The sequence below is a fragment of the Pan paniscus genome, chromosome 16 (assembly GCF_029289425.2).
Source record: "Pan paniscus chromosome 16, NHGRI_mPanPan1-v2.0_pri, whole genome shotgun sequence".
Classification (NCBI taxonomy): Eukaryota; Metazoa; Chordata; class Mammalia; order Primates; family Hominidae; genus Pan; species Pan paniscus.
Genome location: NC_073265.2, coordinates 55164337 through 55187933, shown reverse-complemented (window position 1 = coordinate 55187933; position 23597 = coordinate 55164337). Strand labels below are relative to the sequence as shown.

The 23597-nt window shown below is 49.6% G+C and overlaps 1 protein-coding gene across 32 annotated transcripts in view; it reads left to right on the top strand.

The window, feature by feature from the left end:
- Positions 1-23597, top strand: part of MEGF11 (multiple EGF like domains 11) — a 375762-nt gene that overhangs the window by 331863 nt on the left and 20302 nt on the right. For 27 of the 32 annotated variants that reach the window (XR_004666566.3, XR_004666558.3, XR_004666559.3 and 24 more), the window contains 8 exons: positions 8223-8343; positions 9279-9442; positions 10635-10737; positions 16214-16360; positions 16712-16846; positions 21100-21228; positions 22255-22383; positions 22933-23061. Coding sequence is in view for 23 of the 32 variants with exons in the window: in XM_034938971.3 (XP_034794862.2) it covers positions 8223-8343; positions 9279-9442; positions 10635-10737; positions 16214-16360; positions 16712-16846; positions 21100-21228; positions 22255-22383; positions 22933-23061 (1057 nt within the window). In the remaining 9 variants the exon portion in view is untranslated. The other 5 variants (XM_034938970.3, XM_055098205.2, XM_008953326.4 and 2 more) reach the window with 2 other exon arrangements.

Sequence of the window (23597 nt, the reverse complement as noted above, 5' to 3'; positions counted from 1 at the left end):
AGGCTCATGCCACCTTGGCCTGTATCTAGAGAACTCAGTTCCACTCCATTTACACTGCCTCCTACCCACAGAGCATATTTAAGGGGACTAGAAGACAAACTCACACAATTGCCTCCCTCTTTTGTGTGAGGGAGGGTCAACCACTTTCCATCCTCCTCCAATTAGTCCAAAAAATACTCATTAACCTCCTGTCCATTGCAAGGAAAACAGATGATCAACATGAGAAGCTCAGCTGTTGATTAATTTTCCCAAACAGGGCCAAACTACAAAGCAGCATTTTGCAGGGGAGAAAATTCAATAAACAATATTTGAAACAAATTTAATAGAACATATAACTCATTACCCACCGGGGTCTGGGCCTGTGCCATCACGTTATGCATGGAGGCAGGTGGAAGGTAGAGGAGCGATTTGCATCTTTAGTGGGACCAGCGTCGAGGGTTTGTTAGTAGTGCTTTCAAATCAAGTTCAAGATGTTAATAGCCAATACTGCATCTATAATTAACAGGCCTTTGGATGGGAGGAAGGGTTCACATTCATTCTGCATTCACAGAAAAAAGATGCTGAACAGGACTGGCAGGCATCCCCAGCAGAAGCATGGGGACCTGCCCTGTAGGTGGTGTGGACTGGGGAGATGGGGATAGATGAAGATAGAAAGACACCCAAGCATCAACTTCCAGGTGCTAAGAAAGGGTCAGAGCATCTAGGCCTTGGTGGGTGGTACTCCCTCAAGATCAGGGCCATGTCCTCTGGATGTCTTGCTCTGTGCTTAGGTGGCAAGTGCACTTTCCATATCAACAGGGATGGCACAGGCCAACCCAGAATTCCCACATTTGGCCTGTTAGCATCCTGTGACCCAAATGGGAGCTAGGAGATCTGAGTTCCAAATGAATGTTCACCTTGCATTGGCTGTGTGATCTTGGGCAAGTCACTTTCCCTTTTTTGGCCTCAGTCTACTCACCTATAAAACAAGGCAGCTGGACCAGGTGATTCCCAGTGTCCCTTTCAGCTCTAGCATTATGGGCTATCTACCCACCATTAGGACAGGTGTGTGACCAGGCCGAGGCCATGCATTAGCAGAGCAGGTGGACCACAGCTGGTGGGATTCTTAGAGGCCCAAGAGGGCTCCCCATCTTTGGCCCTCCTTCCTACCATTCCTCACACCTTTGGGTTAAGACCCCCAGTCCAGGCAAGAAGATGCTCAGAGTCAGAGCTAAAGGGCCCTTAGAGATGACATAGCCAGTGGTTCCCAGCTGGACACTTGCAAAGGCTGCAGCAGGTTGCCAAGAGCAGTTTGGTACATTTCACAAAACCTACAGGAAATCCTGTATTACCTGTGATGAAGTTAACTGAAACACCAAGGTTTTTCTTTTGCTTTTAATTAGAATTAAATTAACTCTATGTGATATCCCTGGTTAGTGTGTGCTGATCAGAAGCTCTGATTGGTCATAGGTGACATCATACGAATATCTAGATCATGATTGGTGGACAAGAGGCTGCCACTAGAGTCACATGGCATGTGGTCACTGGCCAAATTGTATTTGTCCAATATATGACTGGCCTTGGACAGCAGCCCAGAGTGACTGCAGTGTCTTTCAAATAGAGAGGGCTTTGTAGGCAGAGAATACTAACAAGGGTCCTTAGTGGTGAGAAGTTGGGGAGACTGGTTTCAATAGCCTCAGATGATTGATAAAGAAACCAAGGCCTGTACATTATCTTGCATTAACATGAATCTATCGGAAGAGAAGATAGACTACTTCTAGCAGGAATTCCGGATGGTGATTTTAGGGGAACAACCTCAATAAAGGACCTTAGGGGACAGGCCTGGCTGGGGGAGTAGGCAGAGTTGCTAGGCTAAGCAAAGCACATGACATGCCAAATGCAAACTCCCCAGCTCACAACCCTGGCTCTCATCCTGGCCTTTTCTCCAGTGTGTGACAAGATCAACTGACATGATCTGAGGGCTGGTTTGGGTCAGGCTCTAGGCAGGAGGAGGCAGGTGTAGACAGCACAACACTTGCAGCCAGTTCCCTGGGAGCAGTGGCCTGCAAGTCCCAGCTCTGCCTTGCGGGCCCACTTTGGCTCATAGTGGATTTGATCATCTCGAATGTCTGTTCAGCTCAGAAGGTCGTCTCCCAGAGTGGATACTCTAGAGGCCAACTGGGTAATTTTTGCCTGTGCTTCTCACTCTCCGGTAGATAGAGTTGGGCAGGGGGCGATGGGGTGAGGCATGGAAGCATAGACCAGGATCTCCTGGCTTTCCTTTCTCACAAGAGCCCCATGGAGGCTCAGAGTCAAGTGTGTTAGCATGGGGCCCATCCTTAGACTAGACAATATTCTGTTGCCTGTGTGTGATGAGAACCACAGAACCCAGCCTACCAGGGCCCCTCACTCACACATTATTTACAAAATTCCCATACTCTGTGCCAGGTACTGGGGAACCCAGACAGGTAAGGCCCCTCTTCTCATGAAGCTTCTAGTCTCTCTGGGAGAGGCAGAGAGTAAATAAGTGGACAAAGAAACATACCTGGATGTAGGCATGAGTATACCTGTGTGGGTACTGCCTGGGAGTTGCCCAAGGCCAGAGACTGGGTCCCAGTCTCTTCTGTGCCCTTGGAGCCTGCAACATGGCTAGCTCAGAGTTGGCCCTTACTCAGCAAACATTTGCTGAATTGCCTGGCATACAAGAGAAAGCATATGGAAAGTGCCAAGTCCTTCTGCTCCTGTCCACAGTAGAAGCCAGCATGTACACACAAACATCTCATTTCAATTAAACATTTATCGAGGATCCATTATGTACCAGCAGGGGCCCAAGCTCTGAGAATCTAGACATGAATGCAATCAGATCCATCCCCACGGAGCTCACAGGCCTGAGGTGGAGGAAGGCACTGAGCCAACCACAACCATCCAGTGCTAGGATGAAGGTTGCTATGTATGCACCCAATTCCCACCAGGGCAGGGCTGGTGGGCTGGAGAGGAGTGTCAGGGAAGACACCCAGGAGAAAATGTACACAGACATACCCAAGGCAAACACCCACAGAAACACACAGATGTATACACTGACTGCCTGAGCACGTGTGGACATCAATGCCGACCCATGTAGACTTGGGTCCCACACAGACCGTAATGATTAAGGCTTGTTTGTTAGTGGTCCCACAAATCAAAAAGGTATCACTACACCTTGGGCCAGGGGATATGCCGGGGGGGGGCAGAGCTGATAGTCTAATCTGAGATAGGCTCGTGATTGGCTTTCTATGAACATCAATCACCGGAGACTGGCCAGTCAATTATACACCAGGCCTCACCCTCAGATCAGAGGCTAGAAGTTAGGGAATTTGACAAAAAACTTTAACAGTTAGTGTAATACTTGTGCTTGTTGAGGTGTTAGAACCCGGTATGCATTGGTACTGAGGCCAGGGGGCCGGGACAGTGAGGTGGAAGAGCAGAGTGCTCGAAGTTAGCTGTGCCAAGGTTACACTCCTTCAGGGCAGAGCTGTGCACTTTAGAAACTGTCTGATTCCCCATTTGGACTTTTTGCTATTAGGAGCTGACTGGAAAAAAAACACAAAGAGTTTCTTCTCTTCTCCCACTCAACAACAATCAACACAGAAGACTTCTGTGATCAGATGTGTGGGGATTTCTCCCCAGCAGCAAGCAATCAATCAATTCTGCAGCAGACATCAGCTGGGTGCCCTCCAATTCAATTCTGACACTATCTATCTGGAGATAGCGTCAGATCCCACAGGTGGAGGGCTCAGGCCCCAAGACTGCTCACCCTCCTGCCTTCAGATGCCAGTCAAAAGCTCCAGGCTGTTTTGCCTGTGTTTCTTTTTTCTTTTTTTTTTTTTTTTTCTTGAGACGGAGTCTCGCTCTGTCGCCCAGGCTGGAGTGCAGTGGTGTGACCTCGGCTCACTGCAATCTCCACCTCCCGGGTTCAAGCGATTCCCCTGCCTCAGCCTCCCAAGTAGCTGGGACTACAGGTGTGCACCACCACGCCCAGCTAATTTTTTTGTATTTTAGTAGAGACAGGGTTTCACCATGTTGGCCAGGATGGTCTCAATCTCCTGACATCGTGATCCGCCTGCCTCAACCTCCCAAAGCGCTGGGATTACAGGCCTGAGCCATCACGCCCAGCCTTGCCTGTGCTTCTAACTGATGGGCTATAAATCGGGGTTCCTGCAACTCCCTCCCTGGGTTCAATTAACTTGCTTGAGAGGTTCACAGAATTCAGGGAAACACATTTACCAGTTTATTATAAAGGATATTACAAAGGATATGGATGAAAAGATGCAGAGTGAAAGACATGTGGGAAGGGGTATGGAGCTTCCATGCCCTCTCCAGGTGCACAATCTTCCCGGAACCTCCATATGTTCAGCTATCTCCAGAAGCTTTCCAAACCCTGTCCTTTAGGGTTTTTATGGAGACTTCGTTACATGGGAATCATTGATTACATTGCTGGCCTTTGGTGATCAACTTAAACTTTAGCCCCTCTTCCTCATACCTTCCCCCTTCGGCGGGTGGGGCTGTAAGTCCCAACTTTCTAATCCTGCCTTGGTCTTTCTGGTGACCAGCCCCCATCCTGAAGCAGCCATCAGTCATTAGCATACAAAACGACCTCACTTTTGGCCAGGTGCGGTGGCTCACACCTGTAATCCCAGCACTCTGGGAGGCCGAGGTGGGTGGATCACCTGAGGTCGGGAGTTCGAGACCAGCCTGACCAACATGGAGAAACCCCATCTCTACTAAAAATACAAAAATTATCTGGGTGTGGTGGCACGTGCCTGTAATCCCAGCTACCAGGAGGCTGAGGCAGGAGAATCGCTTGAACCCGGGAGGTGGAGGTTGCAGTGAGCCAAGATCGTGCCACTGCACTCCAGCCTGGGCAACAAGAGCGAAACTCCGACTCAAAAACAAACAAACAAACAAACAAACAAACAAAAACAAAAAAAAACCTCACTTTGGAGATTCTAAGGATTCCAGGAGTTGCTTGACAGGAAACTGGATGAAGACCTTATATTTCACAATATCAGAGGAACTGACAAATGCAAAGTGTTTGGAACAGTGGCCCTCAGGGAGTGGTCATTCCGTCCTCCAAGACCATACCTGTAGTGTGTGGTGATAAAAGTTCCAGCCTGTGTCAGCTGTGAGGGGGAACAGGGAGCCAGCCCAGAGAAGGTGATAAAAGGGTAAACAAGGTATTCTTTCCCTAAGAGATGCTATATCTTTGCACTAATAGCTTGTATAGTGCTTTCTACCCATCAGGCACTATTCTAACTGCTACACAAACAATAACTAATTTAATCCTCTTAATCCTATGAGAAGAGGACATTTTAATTCCCATTTAACAGATGTGGGAACTGAGGCTCAGGGGATGTAGTAAATTGCCTATGGTCACACGGTGAATGAGCTGTGGAAGCAGGATGGTACCAGAGTTCACCCTCTGATCCCTCACCCCTGCTGCCTTTCAGGATGGAAGATCTGGTTCTTTCTCCTTAACCTTGGCACTAACACACCAGGGGTCCTGGATAAGCCACTGCCCCTCTCTGAGTCTCCCTTTTCTTCTCTGGGAAGCAGAAAGCCATCTCAGCCCAGTGGCCTCCCAGTACTGTCGCAAAGACCAGGCATAGGCTTCTCTGGGAGGAAACTGACACAGCATTGTGGGGAGCAGATGTGTCGAGCTTGGCTTCTTGCATCCTGTCCCATGGATCACGGCCAGGGCAGGAGGCCTCTCTGAGCCCCATCAACAGACCTGCAACAGGGCTCACAGGCAACCTAAGGTCTTGCAGGGAGATCAGGGTTTGGGACACTAATGAGGACGCTGGGAGAGAAACCCCTTCTGATAGCAGATTCATGAAGAGAAAGGCATACGCTGTGCCCGCAGTCTGCACCCAGGCCAAGGCCCTCAGAGGTCAGATTCTTATGTGCTATTTATCATCTTGGAGAAATTGGAGTTTTCTGGGTAATGGGAAAGCTGACAGACTCCAGCTGGTCAGGCCTGCTGGGGACTGGTGGGGGAAAGAGCAGGAACCGTGGGGCCTTCGGGGAAGGACTCCACACTCCCTGCCCCCAAGGGCGAGACAGAAGCAGAAAAGGGCTAGAGAGGAGCCTCTCCGTGGCAAAGACCCACACCCTCGGTTCTCTCTGTGGCCCACACAGGAGTGAAGCCAGATGCCTAGACCCTTAGAGTTGAGAAGGGAGCTCCTTTATGCCAAGCCTGTCATTTCAGAGATGTGTGAACTGAGACTCAGAGACGGGCAGTACATATCTGGTGTCACACAGTGGGGCCCAGGCAAGCTCTGGTCTCCCAGCCCAGACAAATTTATTATCAGGATTCCCACGGAAAGCTTAGGTGTAAGGCCTGAGACGCTGGCTGGAGACACTCCCTAGGGGCTGGAGGTGGGAATTCAACATCCAGTGATCACTTGCTCCGGCACAGACAGCCCCACAGTAGGTTCCTAAGTGGGGAAGCATGTCCTGGGGGACTCAGGGAAGAAAGCCCGAACTCCCTCCCCTGGCATTCTAGACTCCCAGCCCCACTTTTACCTATCTCCTTCACTCCTCCCTTCAGCCACCCCTAGCACATTCCCAGCTCATACTCCTCTGCACTCTTGTCCACAACCCTCTTCCCATCTGGATCCCCTTTACCCCACTCTTCTCTGATTAAATGCTCCCACCCCTCAAGGCCTCTGAAGCCTCCATTCCTGGTCTCCCTACCCTGTAACTTGCCCCTCGTCCAAATTGTTTAGTGGAGCTAACAGCGTACCCACTTACCGGTAGAGTGGACGCCCAGATTCACCCCTCGTGACAGAAGCACTCATTCTTCCCCAGCTGCCAGAAAGTTAGTGGCTCGCAGGTGAGGCCCTCTATAGACATCGCCCTCCAAGTTAGCCAACTCACCTGAGGAGTCATGGCCCCTTCCCCCATCCCAGTGGATGGCCAGCGATTGATGGAGGCATAAAGGATCTCCCTCCCTTTACCCCCGTGTGGGACAACTCCAGGGGTCATCTCAGCTTCAGAGCTTCCTGCCAGATCAGCAGAAGTTACTCTAACTGTGCCTTGGTTCAACTTTTCCTCAGCCTCGACTGCCTCCCTTATCCCTTATCGGGATTATTCTCAAGAGCTCACTAATCTCTATCTCAGAATGTTTTCCAGGGTAGCCAGTTTAGGATCCTGGTAATGTAATGGTTAAGCAGCCAGCCTGGGTTCCAGCAAGGAGCAACTGGGTTTAGTTCTGTGAACTTGGCAGAGTTAAGTAACTTCTCCATGCAGTTATCTGTTAGGTGAGAATAATGCTGAGGCAGTAGCTTCTATCTCCTATGAGTGCTGTGACAATTAAATGAGATAGTGTGTATGGCACATGATATTGAGAAAGGACTCAATATGCATTAGCTATCATTTACATTTAACTTCTCTGAGGCTCAGGCAAATGCGGATAGGATATTACTACTCGTGTCATGGGGTTATGGGTGAGAAATAAGATTGGGAGACAACGGGTTAGACTTGGTGCTTCTTCGACCTAATACAGACTTTGGAGTCAAGGTCCCTGGTATTGTGGTCTGGAGGCCTGACCCCTCCAATAACTGAGAAGGATTATATTAGTTTTCCATTGCTGCTGTAAAAAATCACAATTTAGTGGCTTCAAACAGCATAAATTTATTATCTGACAGTCCTGAATGTCAGAAGTCTGGCATGGGTTTCACGAGGCTGAAGCCAAGGTGCCAGCAGGCCATGTTTCTTCCTGGAAGTTAGGAGAGGGTCTATTTCCTGCTCGCTCACAGTGTGGACAGAATTCAGTTCCTCTGATTGCAGGATTGAGGCCCTCATTTTCTTGGTAGCTGTAAAAGAGCTGTTGATCCCAGATTCTAGAGGCCACTGCATTCCTCAGCTCGTGGCTCCTTCCTCCATCTTCAAAGTCAGCACAAGCAGGTGGAGGGCTCCTCATGGTGTATCTCTCTGACCTACCTTCTTTGGTCATCTTTTACTCTTAAGGACTCATGATTATATTGAGCCCACCTGGATAACCCCTGAACCCCTGACATTCTCTCCATCTCCAGGTCCTTAATCACACCTGCAAAGTCCCTTTTTGCCATGTAAGGTAACATATTCACAGATCCCAGGGATTAGGACATGGACATGTTGGGGGCAGCAGGGGTCATTATCCTGCCTACCACAGCCATCCAACGTGGAGCAACCTTTGATCCAAAATTCACCCCCTCCCTTTCCAGGGAGAGGTCTGTGCCGTTTCCTGTGCAGCAGGGACCTATGGCCCCAACTGCTCGTCCATCTGTAGCTGTAACAATGGTGGCACCTGCTCCCCAGTAGATGGCTCCTGTACCTGCAAGGAAGGTAATGTGCCCTCTCTCCCAAGCCCATCCCTGACATATGAGCACATTCCCCAGGTGGTGCTGCCAGCTGAGGGGTCTCAGGTGGGGCTGCCCCAACCCCACCCACATGCAAGGTCAGGGAGCCTATATTGGTTGGGTTCCAGGCAAGAAAACCCATGCCAGGAATTTCAATAGCAGGAATGTAATGAGGGGATTCATTGCAATGTTGTTTGAAGAGCTAAACAGCACACAGGGAAAGTGTGCAACCGAGACACATTAACACCTGTGGGAGAAGCTGCTATCACTCTTAGGGTTGGAGGGACAAAAGAAAGAGTTCCCAGAGCCTGGGAGTAAGGGCCACCTGGTAAGAGCTGGGACGTGGAGAGAGGGGCTGCGCCACCACCTGAGGCCCCAGGCAGAGAAAGAGGGAGAGGACACACCTGTCTCTCCTGCTCCCGCTCTCCAGTCTGTGGGCAGGTCTCCTACAGGCAGCCTGGCTGGGAGCCAGCTGAGGGGGAGCCTGGGATGTGCAGCCTGCAGGGGTCAGCCCCCACCATGAACAGGGAAGGGGAGAAATGGTGTGATAGGCAAAGAGGCCAGTGACCAGCCTAAGAATGGAGAATCAGCCGTCCCTCAAACAGAGGGTCCTGAGATAAGCTGCCAGACTCCACCCTGGGCAGAGACAGCACTCCCCATCTGAGCTGGTGCCTGTTCCAGGTAGGATCATCTGCCTGCAGCACAAACAATGAGCACCCGGAGGCAGGAGACCTGGGTTCTAGCCCCAGCTCTCCTAACAGCTCTGTTGTATTTCTGAACTCTGTGTGGAATGTGTGTTCTAACCCAGCCCTCAGGAAAGCAGTGGTTTGGGTGGAATGCTGTGTGCAGAGCTGGGGGGAGTGGGCAAAAAGACACACTGGGCCTGGATGGAGAAGTGACAGTCCCTTTCCCTCCCCTCAGGGTGGCAGGGCCTGGACTGCACCCTGCCATGTCCCAGTGGGACATGGGGCCTGAACTGCAACGAGAGCTGCACCTGTGCCAATGGGGCAGCCTGCAGCCCCATAGACGGCTCCTGCTCCTGCACTCCTGGCTGGCTGGGAGACACCTGTGAGCTGCCTTGCCCGGTGAGTGCCAGGGTGGGGAGGGACAGGTTGGGCTCAGCATCCCTTCACGCCCTTTCCCTGGTGTTAGTTCGTCCACAAGAGTGCACAGAGAACAGCACTAAGCTAGGTGATGGGACACTTGGATTTAGGTCACAGTCCTAGTCCTAACCTCTCTGTGGCTATTTTACTACTTTGGCCCTCATCCCTCTCATCTATAAAATGGCAAATACTTGGCAGATGTGGTGACATGGCATCACTTTTCCTGTGCTGCTCTTGGTAAACATTATTGACTCTGGCACTTGAGCTCAAATGCAGCTTCAGATTCCTTCACAACCCAGTGCTACAAGACAGCCCTTACTAATCCATGAGAGTTGCCATTCGTTGGTAGATAATGTCTAAGCTTCCTTCTGGTTCCAACAGTCTGTACTTTTATGATCAGAGTGTGTGGTGACTAAAGCAAGCACTGTTCAATAATAACCACCCAGACTTAATCACTGGATCTTATAGGTCTGAGATACAAATAAGTTAAACCCACTGATATGATATTGCTGGATGAGCAATGCAGTCCTTAATGAGCAATTTGGAGTCCTGCAATCCTGGGTTCAAATCTTGGCTTTGTCACATCCTTTCTCACCTTGAGCATGTTACTTCACCTCTCTAACCTTGTTTCTCATCTTTAAAGTGGGAATATAATGGAATCATATCATGGAATTGCTGTGAGGATTAAGAAAAATTAAGTATATGAGGCTCTTGATACCTAATGAGCATATAAGAATTGGTGACTACCTTCTTCCCCGGCAACAAAGAATAAATCATAGTCATTCCTCACAGGTGATCAATGTGTTACAATTTGCAAAGTGCACTTTCATTTACAATTTTAGTTAATGATCATTACAGGCCTTTGAGCTTGACCACTGAGAAGTAGAGCAGGAGTATCACCTCCCTCTCAACCTCATACTCCTGTTAATGCAGCCAAATAATTCTTCAGAGTGTCTTCACGGCTGTGTTATCCCCACTTACAAAACGTGTCCCCATTGTGCCCCAGCCCCAGTCTCCCTGCATCTCTGTGGGGTTCTGGCTCAGTTTTGTCATCAAGATCCAGTAGATCTCACTGGACCCTCCAAAAGTAAAAATTAAAGACAAGATCCATAGAAGTACACAAACCTCTGGAAGTTTGGGTCTGATCATTTTTCTCTCCCTGTCTTCTCCACAGGATGGCACATTTGGGCTGAACTGCAGTGAACACTGTGACTGCAGCCATGCTGATGGATGTGACCCCGTCACAGGCCACTGCTGCTGCCTGGCTGGATGGACAGGTAACCTTCCCTTGCTGTGCCACCACCCAGGTACTGTGAAACTGGGTTCTTGGTATTCTACTTCTCTTGACCGTTTTCTTCTTCAATACCTCTCTTCTTGATCCCTGAGTATGCATCTTTCCCTTTATCTGCTCTGGGTTCCAGTTCTCCATTCCATTTAATTCAAGTAAGTATTTATTGAACATCTATTAGGTATAAGCTCTGTCTAAGGCGCTGGAGTCACTCCAGTAGGTCAAAAGCTGACATATGGTGGGTGTAAGTGCTCAATCTAGAGAATATGATGGAGAAGGGGACAAGGGCCTTTCTCCTTAGTCCAGTCTCAGAATCCTGTTCCTTATATCTATCCTCTCAGCCTGCCTCCTAAATACAAGGTGAATCCATCTACTTCTCTCTATCCCACTGCCACCACACGGTCTGCTGGGTACCATCCCGCATCTGGCACTGCCTTGGCCTCCACTCTTGCCCAGCTGCATTCATTCTGCACCTGGTGGCCAGAGTCAACTTTTCAAACCCAGATCTGCCATTTCAGTCCCTGTTCAGAATGCCTCAGTGGCTTCCCACGACTCTTACATAAAATTTTAAATCCTTACCATGGCCCAGGGCCCACGGGATCTGGCTCTGCCTGACTCCACCTCACTCTGTTCACTTTGTGGCTCACTACCTTCCAGCCACCAGGGCCGCAGTCTACTTCTTCAGGAAGCCAACCACCTTCCTGACTCCAGGCCTTTGCACATGCCATTCCCTCTGCCTGGATCATTCCTTCCCCTTTTCACCTGATAACTCCTTGTCTACCATATTTCAATGTAAAAGCTTTCTTCCTCTGGGAAGGCACTTCCCCTGCTACAATACCCACCCCAACCTGACCAAGACAAAAGCATTCCCTTTATTAATTCTTCTACCCTACACTTTTCCTATTGTGGTACTTAAATCAGAGTTCAATGACAACTGTGGTAACTGTTTATTATCTGCCTCCCTAATGTGGCCATCAGCTATATGGAGGCATCTGCCTTATTCACCATTGTATCCACTGCCTGCCACACACTGAGATATGGATAACACGGTAGTTAAGAACCCAGCTCTGGAGCAAGACTGCTGGGGTTTATGACCTTGGGCAAGTCATTTAACCTCTCAGGGCCTGAACTCTCCATCCATAAAATACAGATAATTATCCTTGCAACTACAGGGTTGTTTTGAAGCTTAAATGAGTTACTACCTATAAAGTGCTAACAGTGCCTGGCACATAGTAAGTGCTCAGTAAAAGCAGGCCATGAATACGGAAAGTGCTTAATAAGCATTTCAGAAGTGAACCTACTAGCCAGTCCCAAGGTGATGAGCAGCAAAGAGAAAGAAATATAGTCATTTCTGGCAGTATAGGTTCTCAGATAAATAATTAACACCAGGTTGCTGCACAGCCTGTGTTCATAACCAGAAAGTTTCTAAGCAGCCAAGAGCCAGGGACATTGCTTCCTCTGCAGTATCTCCAGCCTGGCTTCCCCTGCCCTGCTGGCTCCTGCCCGTCAGTAAAGAATAAGGCTCAACCCTGGTCACTGGCACCCTAGAATCTCAGCAGGAGCCAAGTGGAAATCAACTTTAACTTTTCATTGCCTTAATTTTGAGTGAGCCAATTAAGATTTTAATGACATCTAGTGCTTAAAAATTCTGTCTTTGGTGAACAACCTTTCAGCAAGGCCTTTGCTGTTCTAAACCTAATTTCCCCAAATGTGGTCCTGAAGTCTTTTCAAAGAAGTGATTGATGTCCTGAGGTTTGTCATGCAGAAGGGGGCCAATGAGAGACAGAGATGGGCCGGCCAATGAGAGACAGAGATGGGCCTCCCACTGAGCCCTCCCCACTCACCTCTGCCTCAAGAAAAATCTGTGCCTAACTTCCCAGTCCCTGGCACACTGCTCATTCCTTGGCTCGGCACAGGTTTGGGGCTGCCCTGAGCTGTGCACGTGTCTCCCCTTAACCCTCATAAGCCATAGGCTTACTGACAATTGGCATTTTGTCTTATTCATCTTGCCCTGCACATAATATGTGCTTATTAAATGTTTACTGAAATAAACTGGAAGTTGGCCTATAACCATTCATGATTTTTCCCCTTAAAGTGGGGGAGGCTTTAAAGATTATCTCCACCAACCTTCTCATGCCACAGATAAGGAAAAGGAGTTGTCTGGGGTCTCAGGACATTAGGGCCAATAGGATGAAAGACTCAGGATTGTATCTTAAGGGGGAACCATTTATTCAATCAACTAGCATTTATTGACTCAAGCAATTACCAAGCCTTTATATTGGCAGCTACCTTGTGCCCAGCACCATGCCAGACTCAGCAGTAAATGGTAAAAAGCAACAGTTTCTGAGTACCTACTGTGTGCCAAACACTGTGTTGGGCACCAAAGATGCAAAAATGACCAAGATGGCATCCTGTCCATAAGGAGCACCTAGGTAAGCAAAGTCAGAAGTGGCAGTAAGCCATGGTACCTGTCTTCAAATTGCTGGCAGGGGAGACAGGTCTTGTGTATGAAGCTTTCAAGTAACAGGTAGAGACAAAGCTGTATGCTGCTGATTATCAAAGAGATGCTTGTCTCCCTGGGCAGACATCCAAGAAGGCTTCCTGGAGAAGGAGGGCCCTAAACGGACCCTGAAGGATATGGGCTGCTGAGTGGCTACTGGCTTCATTGCATGAACTAGAGATCAACATGTATGGATTCCTAGCCTAGGTTTACCCACCAATTTAGATGTGGGGGTGGGGAGGAGTCCTGAAAAATAAAGCAAGGGGATTCCCTAGAGTAAGAAAGGAAAGGACCTCTGAGGGGGACTATCCCTATCCAACTGTAGTGAAAACTGGGGCCCAGGAAGGTAACTGAAGCTGCTTCTTCAGAAACTACAGCTGGGAGCCTCCCACAAGGCCAAGGCCAGCCCCTTTGATCCTATCAGTAAGTTGCTTCTGGAACTGGGCACTCCATATGGGGAAATCCTTGACCCTTCTTTCCACTTAGATCCCATGTCTTAAGCTCCAAGAAGGTCTTGGGACATATAAGAACCACAAACAGCCCCACTCCCACAGAAACAGGCCCAGAATATAATAACTGCCAAGTCCTAGAACCCAGTGGGACTTTGCAGCCACCTTCAGTCTGAGAATAAACATGGTACACTCATGGTTCTCAATCTCCATAAATGAGGACCCCTTTTGACATGAAAACACTAAGGATTCCACAATGAGAGTAGCTATACTTTTAATAGCCACTGGCTGGGATAAACACAATAGCAACCAGCTGCCACGAATTCAGTGGTGCTTTCACATACACTGTGTTTTATGAACACAGTAATACCTATAGTTTTAGGAGAGAGCACTGTCTACGTGTGACACATGTGCCTTGGTCAGCTGGCAAAGAGTGCCTGGTGTGCAGTGGAATTGGAGGCCCTGTGGACAGCAAAGCTCCACTTCAGTGCAAGGAAAAGCTTTGTCCCTAGGCCTGTGGTCTGAATCCTGGGTTTCCAACAACCATAGGCAAAAGAAATCCTAGGCCAGCACAGTGGCTCACGACTGTAATCCCAGCACTTTGGGAGGCTGAGGCGGGCGGATCACTTGAGACCAGGAGTTTAAGACCAGCCTGGCCAACATGGAGGAACCCCGTCTCTACTAAAAATACAAAAGTTAGCCAGCTGTGGTGGTGGCTCATACCTGTAATCCCAGCTACTCGGAAGGCTGAAGCAGAATTGCTTGAACCCGGGATGCAGAGGTTGCCATGAGCCAAGATCACACCACTGCACTCCCACCTGGGTGACAGAGTGAGACTCTGTCTCCAAAAAAAAAAAAAAAAAGCCTTATGGCAGATCACAGCTTTTGTTATGCCCAGGAAAAGGAGAAACTTGAAGATGGATCCAAAACCTTGAACAGTTTTATGGTTTCCACTTTCCCAAGCTCCCTCTAGTCAATCTATGATGCCTGTCCAGGGTTCACCTCTTGGGCACCTGAACCACCACTGGGAGAGACCCCTGTCAATGGGTAAAATATGGCAAATATGGCTGCCAGATCCCATTCCCTGGGGAGGAAACCACTTGCCCCCCCCTCCCCACACCCCACCTACCCACCCGCAACCATTTCCCAGAGAGTGGCATCTGAAGCCTCTACCCTGCTGCAAAACTGAGACATTACAGGGAGGGAGCACAGATGCTGGGCTAGACTGAGGAACAGGAGGATGAGTAAAGCCTGTTGCATCCCCCTCCCTCTCCCCTCTCCGGTGGTTCCACCCTCCCTCCCCTCTCCTCGCCAGCCCAGGTGGGCTTGTACAATTCCAGTCTGCCTCTAAATTGGTCCCACTGCTCTCCTGCTGCTGCTAGGGCTGGCTCTGTTCACTGGGCATGAGTGTCTTTCTCCTTTCTTTCTCTTTCCCACAATCACTGTCCTTATAACAAGGCAGACATGATTTTTCAGCTAATTCTGCCCGTCTCTGAGCCTCTGATATTCACCTGCTGAAGCCAAGCCAATCTCCTGGGATCACATGTTCCATTTCCCTAATGCATGTCAGACTGGAAGCCTTTCTGCCTGGGAAGAAAACCTACCCCAGAGCTGGGGCATCCAGCCTCAGGCCTTTTAAAATTCCTTCTTCACCTTCAGGCTGTAGGGAACCTAACAAACATTTCCTCTACCTGAGCCCAAAAAGACTATTATAGACTTTGTTCCTTTTTCTTATTGAGAAATTCCATCCATTCCCCCATAAGCCTCTGTCAAACTGAGGGTCATTAAATCAAATTGTTGGGTTACAACTAGCATTTTAAAAGCTGAAATCGAATACATCATAGTACAGAGAAAACATCAGAGTCCAACATACATAGTGACAGTAAATGTAATTTTTGCAAAGCACTGGTTTCTATTGTATGTGTGCATGAATGATACACATACTGCGCTGAGGAGTCTGGTCAGAAGAATCTGAAAAGATCCTACCTACTCTCTGAGCCCCTCCCTGGGTGGGTTGGCAGGGACCCAGCAGCACCAGTGGCTCCTGGGCTAACACACATGGGCATATGGCTCACTCCCAGCTGGCACTTACTTGCCCATAGTTGGTTTCTCCCGGTCCTGTTCTTGGATGCCATACAGAAGAGGCCCTTGTGATCTGGTCCCTTCTTACTCCCACAATCTCATCTCTTGCCGTACCCCATTTTGCACTTTGTGGTTCAGCCACACTTGCTATTTGTAATTTCTTTCAAGACATGATTCTTTCTCCTGCCTCCTGCTCTTTGTACATATAATTTCATTTGCTTGGTCAATTCCTCCTCGACTTTTAGAACTCTGGACATCACTTCTTCCTGAAAATCCTCCATGACCAGCCAAGCCTCAGCCGGGTTTCTCCTCTACATTCCTGGCTGCACTATGCTTGCCTCCACCTCTTCATACTGCACTGTCCCCCTTCCCTCCATTCTTCCCTTCACCCTCACCTCTCTTACCACTGACCTGAGTCTGCCTCTGGCCCACAGGCATCCACTGTGACAGCACGTGTCCACCTGGCCGCTGGGGCCCCAACTGCTCTGTCTCCTGCAGCTGTGAGAATGGAGGCTCCTGCTCCCCAGAGGATGGGAGCTGCGAGTGTGCCCCTGGCTTCCGAGGACCCTTATGCCAGAGAAGTAAGGCTAATCCCCTGACCCCGAAGAGCTCAGAGGGCTCATCCTCCCTAGCCCTCTCCAGTTGGAACTAGCCATGGCCTGAGAGAGGCTGGGCTCTTGAATCAGCCCCCATCTCGTCCTTCCCTCTAGTCTCTCTCTCTGCAGTTCTGTCCCCAGGTTTGGGGCCCAGCCCAGCTACTCAATGGAAACAGGGCCACACCACAGCTCTTCTCTGCAGAAAGGGATGCGCCCTCCAAGATGTGGGAAGGATGCAGGTCTCCCCATTGTTTCTGAGAAGTGTGGAACAGGAAGGGTAGCTAGGCTGGCTGGGGTCTCTTGGGCTGCTGACCACCATCTTCCCTTCACCCTCAGTCTGCCCCCCTGGGTTCTACGGCCACGGCTGCGCCCAGCCATGCCCCCTCTGCGTGCACAGCAGCGGGCCCTGCCACCACATCAGCGGCATCTGTGAGTGCCTCCCAGGATTCTCTGGAGCTCTCTGCAACCAAGGTACTGTCTCCAGTGGGAAGGTACTGGGTGGGGAGGTGAGAGGTTCTGGGAGGAAAGTGGCAGGGAAGGAAGGGCTTGGGGATTTTCATCATACGCTGTGGAGGTAGCTCCTTCCCTCTTCAGGACTTGGGCTGCCTTTATGAGAATTGAGCCCCACATGGCATGAGACAAAGGCCCTAACACAGTTAACAGGCTCACAGAAGTGAAATGATTTGTCTGTGATTTCGCAGCTAGCAAGTGGCAGAAACAAATTCTGATTCCGACATGCATGCTGAAGGGATGAAAAGTGAAACAAGCACAGAGATCTGCATCAGAAGTGGCACCATGTGGTCTGTGCCGAGTGCCAAGGGTAAAGGCAGAGAATGCTGTGGGAGTGCAGAGGAGCTGGCTCTGGCTGGAGATGGCAACTTCCAAGCCCTTCTCCCCGTCATATTCAGGCCACCATCCCTAATCCCTCCCCATATGCTTTCCTGACTTGACCTCAGAATCCTTCACAATACCGACTCCAAGAACTGCTACCACTCAGCAGGAGTTGAAAAGAGATATAAAGCTTATTTGCATTGGTGTTCCGCCCTACCAGCTCTTTGTGGGGGAAAAACCCTGATCTGTAACATCTGCAGATTTTTAAAATATAAATATTCCTACCACGGCTGATTTTAAGGTACCAGTGGTTTAACATCATTCACAAAATTCCCAAATATTGAACAACCAGTGAGAAGGTAGGAGCTGCCTCCACACGTCATTGCCTATTGCCATCCCTGGCTTTCTTAGGACAAGACAGTGTGGATTTGGGGGAAGGCTCCATGGACCATGCAGGACTTCAGCTGGGCCTTAGCTTGAAAGGTGGAAAAGGAAGAAAAGCATTCTGTGTAGAGGAAGCAGCTTGGGCAAAGCACAGAGACATGGGCATGCTACAGGGAACAGCTGATGGATATGGTAGCTGGGGGTGGGAAATGGGGCTCAGAAGGTATGCTGGGGCCTTCAGAACAGGTTTGAACACAAGGTTACAGAACTTGCATTCTAACCTGAAAGGAGAGAAGGGAGCTTAGGATAAGTTAAACTTAGGGCTAAAAGCAACTTCAAGGTCATCTATGCAAGAAATCTCATCTGGACTCTGCTTAAATACTTCTGTTGACTGAGAGCTCACTACCTCCCAGGGGAACCCATTCTTTTGATGAATAATCACTGCTGAGCTGGGCTATTTTTGCAAGTGTGTGGGCTGTTAATATGTATGAATAGAAAGTTTACTACATGATGCTTTGAGGTCATGAGAAGTTTGAGCCCCAGAGAAACATATGTGACAGTTTCATTTACTTGCAGCCCTCCTAGGATGGTTTAATCATAACCTGACATGTCAAGGTTTACTTATTAAACACAGGAGACTGGGCCATCAATACAGATAGTCTAGGTCTAAATTAGAACCCATGCAGCCCGAGGAGTAACTCTCAGATGCTGCGTTGTCTGATTTATCGCCCACTGGCCTAATGAGTATTTCCCACATATAGCTCTAATAGAGTTTGCTATTAATGGCAACTGCCCTGGTTAAGTCTCAAACCTTGTAAAAAATTGAACTGACACCTTCTAATGACTGGCTTTCCAGCAAGTTACAAATTACAGACACTGCTTATGCAGAATCATTAAACATAGATTAAATATAACCAGATGTTTTCTTTTCACCAGCCCCCCTTCTGTCCACTGCCCCTCTCTTTGCCTTACTCTTGATTCAGCTAAGAAGTCGACCAATTAATGGATTAGATTGATCGTATTAGCAGTTCTGTGGGTAAATTTGTTGGCCTCATGTATGTGAGAAAGACTTCAAAGATAAGACTCTTGTTAGAGAAGCTCAGAGTTCATTTTGGGGGTAGGGTAGGGGGAGCAGCTCTGGCACCCTACTCCCCACAGAGGGCCAGGACTTGGGGATGGGTTCCCCAAATCAAGCACCTCCCAGAGGTAGGAAAGAAGAGGCTGGGCAGCCTGCTTTTCAAAAAGCTGGAGCCTGAGCTGCAAACAGGTGAGATGCATGTCACCCTCTTGGCACTGGAACTTCCTGGAAGGGAGCTAAGGTTTCTGCCAGGGGAAGCATGGGGCCCCAAATCAGCCAGCCTGCCACAGCTACTAACCATGGTCCTAGGACAGTCGGTGAGGGTTCCCATTCCCACCTCAAAGATGAGGAAACAGAGAGTTTGCTCAAAGGCACTTAGCCAGCAAGCAGTACAACTTCCTAGTTGTGTGACCTTGGGCAAGTTACTTAACCTGCCTCAGTTTCTCATCTACAAAGCAGAGTTAATGATAAGGCATAATAATGAGACTATATAATAGTATTCCAAGAGTAAGTGAACTAAATACAGGCATACCTTGTTTTATTGTGCTTCACAGAAACTGCATTTTGTTTGTTGTTTTTTGTTTTGTTTTGTTTTGTTTTTTTTAAATTAAAAGTTTGGCCGGGTGCAGTGGTTCACATCTGTAATCCCAGCACTTTGGGAGGCCAAGGCTTGAGGTCAGGAGTTCGAGACCAGCCTGGCCAACATGGTGAAACCCTGTTTCTACTAAAAATACAAAAATTAGCCGGACATGGTGGCGCGTGCCTATCTGGGGAGGCTAAGGCAGGAGAACTGCTTGAACCTGGGAGGAAAAGGTTGCAGTAAGCCGAGATTGCACCACTGCACTCCGGCCTGGGCAACGTAGCGAGACTCTGTCTCAAAACAAAAAAAACCAAAGGTTTGTGGCAACTCTGCCTTAAGCAAGCCCTGTCGGTGCCATGTTTCCAACACCACGTGTACACTTCGTGTCTGTGTCAGCATTTTTTTTTGCAATAAAGTGCTTTTTAATCAAGGCATGTACATTGTTTTTTAGACATAAGGCTATTGCACACTTAATAGACTACAGTATAATGTAAACATAACTTTTGTATGCTCTGGGAAACCAAAACATTTGTGTGACTTGCTTTATTGCAATATTCACTTGCAGTGGTCTGGAACCAAACCCACATCTCTGAGGTATGCCTGTATTTGTGAAGCACATTGAACAGTGTCTGGTGCATTTAAGTGTCATGTGTATGTTTGTTGAATACATAAAGAAAACTTAGACCTAAATCCAAGGCTTTGGACTGGAGAGTCTGGTCCACCATTGCCTGTATTATTTGTCTCAACTACCAATCACGTCCAGGAGAGGCACTGAGTAGATTCAGATCCTAGCCACTAGCGGCCCACCGTCTGGCTGGGGAAGAACTACCAATATGAGGCAGTGTGGTATAAAGCAGAGGGTTTCAGCCCAAGATGTGAGAGACCTGGGCCCTGGGGAAGTCATATATCTTCAAGAATCAACACCTTCCCATCATTCTCTGTGCTGCTCTCCAGGATCGACTTTATTTTGTGGCGATGGGGAATCCACTGAGGCTCTCTAAGCAGGACATAGGAGTGCCATGAAGAAAGCTGTGCTTTAGAGAGCTCAAGCTGTAGGAAGCAGGTGGGGGATGAATTGCACAGGGAAACAAAAGGTTAAATACTCAATGAATACTCAAACCTAGTCCTAAAAGAGCTTTGCAGCCTGACTGAGGAAACCAGCTCTTCCTCCAGGGACCAAGCAGTGACTCCTCCAGGAAGGTCTGTGACCAAAATCCTCCAAGTGACTCAAATTGGAAATACCAGTGGTGGAGAGGGCCTTGTGAACTCAGGAGGGCTTTCCTGAGGAAGATGTTGAGCTGAGAGGCTTGAGCAACAGGTCAGAGGAAAGAGGCAGGCAGGGACAGACATTCAGGGCTGGTCCTTTAACAGTCAAACCGCAGGCAGGCCTGCCACATGGCATTTGTCCCTCTCTGTCCAGCTGTACATATTCTCTACCCTCGTGGTTGTGGAATCCGTGATGTTGGTGAAAGTGGTAATAGAAAGCAGAAGGCTGTGGAACAGTACAGGGAGCACTGGACTGTGAGTCCAGAAGTACAGTGCTCAGCCTCCCACTTCTCATCTGTGAGACCTAAGTCAGGTGATTCTACCTCCATGGGCCTCAGGCTGTTCTTAAAGGCAATCATAATAGAGCCTTCTGAAGAATGCAGCTGTAGGCATGAGAGGGGCAACTCATTTATGTGCAAATGGAGAAGGGTGACGAGGGTACCAAGACGGGCGTGGTCTCCATCCAGATCCATGACACCTGGGTGATCATGGCTGTGGCTTGGGAACTTCTAGGGATGAGGCTGTGGGTGGAGGTCAGAGGAACACAGGTGGGAGGATGGGTGCCAGGCTGCCCTGTGCCCACAGTGTGTGCTGGAGGATACTTTGGGCAGGACTGTGCCCAGCTCTGCTCCTGTGCCAACAACGGGACCTGCAGCCCTATCGATGGCTCCTGCCAGTGCTTTCCTGGATGGATTGGCAAGGACTGCTCACAGGGTAAGCTGCTGCCACCTGGGAATGCCCCTACCTGGGGTCAGGCCCAAAAATTCTCCCTTTGTTGCCCAAAACCTCTCTGTCCTGGTGCCTTCACTTCCAGGGATGAAATTTCCTTCTGCATGTAGGAATGAGCCCCATTTAGCTCTATAGCTAACATGATGGATTATTAGGATTGATCATTGGTATTAACTGCTGGTATCAAAGGTACTGATATTGTTGATAGTACCATTAATGCTATGAATTCTGAGACTTAACACTCCATTAGCACCTGCGCAAGGAGCAGCCCGAGTTTGGATGGAGAAGAGGTGGTGCAACAGCATGCTCGAGTTTGGGAGTAGGGAAGTGAGATGAGGCCTGGGCAGTGAGATGAGGCCTGGGCAGCCACCTCAGGAGGGTGCAGTGCCCTCTGGGTGGCCCATGTGAATGATGTCCTTGAGGCTGTTCATGTAAAGTGCACCAATCTGATGTGAAGGGAACAGCCCCTTTCCAGAAGCCCCCAAACTAAGGACAGAGACCCTGTGGAGCTCCTTGTCTGATGGGTGAGACCTAGCCAGTACCCTTGGGGAGGTCCTAGTTAGATGGCTGAGGGAATTTCCATTCTGATGAGGAGACAGGCTCCATCATCAGGAGCTCACCAACTGAGAGGAGAGCTCCTGCCCTAGGAAAGTCCCCATTCTCATGGGGAAACACACACAGTACATACACGGTAAACCACAGTGTTTACCCGCATGCTCCAAATCAGTCCCCTGAGAGGGGAGGCTCGGGGACCCTCAGAGTCCTGCTGAGTCAGTCATCAAAGACTTGGAGAGTGGGCAGAGAATCTGGGCTTAATGGGAATCCTGGGTAACTAAGCCAAGAAGTAAGTGCAGGAATTCTGGGAACAGTGCATGAAGCCCCTGAAAGCCAGGAAATGTCAGCCAGGTCCATCTTGGCATCTTGGCTCTGACATGTACTCCCCCTTCTTCTCCCTCTCCGTCTGCCCCTCTCTGCCTTCCCCTCACCCTCTGCATTTCACCGACATCCCAGCTTGCCCACCCGGGTTCTGGGGCCCCGCCTGCTTCCACGCATGCAGCTGCCACAACGGGGCGAGCTGCAGCGCCGAGGACGGGGCCTGCCACTGCACCCCTGGCTGGACTGGACTCTTCTGCACACAGCGTAAGCCCCACCTCCTGGCCTCCCAGCCACTTAGAATACCATGCTGCGGCCTACTGGCCACTGTGGGCATTGTCCAGACCAGCAGGGAGGGAGGAAGGCAGGCAGCCCCAGGACTGGTGGTACCTGACTCCTGCCCAATGAGAACTGAGGAGCTCTGCAGGGGCAGCTCCAGACCTGACTGGATTCAGGGGATTGACAAGCCCAAAGTCCTGGAAGGTCAGGGCTGCAAGGTACCCCAGCAATCACCAAGACCAGAACTTCCTTGGACAGTGGGGCCGAGTGGGGAGGAGCAGCCTGTGTCCACACAGGAAGTAGACCCTAGCCTGACCTGTGGTTCCAAGGCCCCTCTGTCTTGGAAAGGCAACGATCACCTTACCCCTACCACTTCAGCATGAAGATCCTGAGCAGGGAGACAACTCTGGTGCAGGGTCTCACTAGTCTTCATCCCATGCTCAGCAAAAAAAGAGACAGAAGACAGGTCTGGTTCCTGCTGCCCCCCTTGTCCCCACCCAGCAGCAACTCTCGTGACTGGAAATCCTGTTTCTCTAGGCTGCCCAGCAGCATTTTTTGGGAAGGACTGTGGGCGCGTATGCCAGTGTCAGAATGGCGCCAGCTGTGACCACATCAGTGGCAAGTGCACCTGCCGCACAGGCTTCACCGGGCAACACTGTGAGCAGAGTAAGCTGCCCTGACCCCTGATCCTGGGTGATGCTGCTGGGCCCCAGCCTCCTGCAGAGGATGCCTCCCACTTCAAGGTCCACTCACTCAGGGCTCTGTACCCCTTGGTCCCTTGACTTTGGGGACAACTTCCAAGGAAAAATGCTGAGGAAGGTCATGCCTACATTATTGTTTGAAGAATTTCTCCCTTCAGTTGGTGGGGGGCATTTAGGGCAGAGGTCATAGCAGGTAATGAGAGAATAGTGGGAGGCAGGATTTTTTATTATTATTCTTTAAAGTCCCTATGGCACTCAGATTAGGGCATGGCAGGTGGAAGATACTGCTTAAATGTGTTGCATGAGGAGGAAGTAGGGGTGAGTGGGCCCTGCTCGCTCCTCCTCTGTCCCTGTGTCCCCCACTCAGTGCTATAAATGCTCCTCAACAGGAGCTAAGGGAATAGGCTTCACTCAGTGGGAGGCAAAACAGGCTTATTGCCATAGCTGTCTAAACATGGAAGGGAAGGGGTGGAGAGTGAGTGGGTCCTCTACCCTAACTCT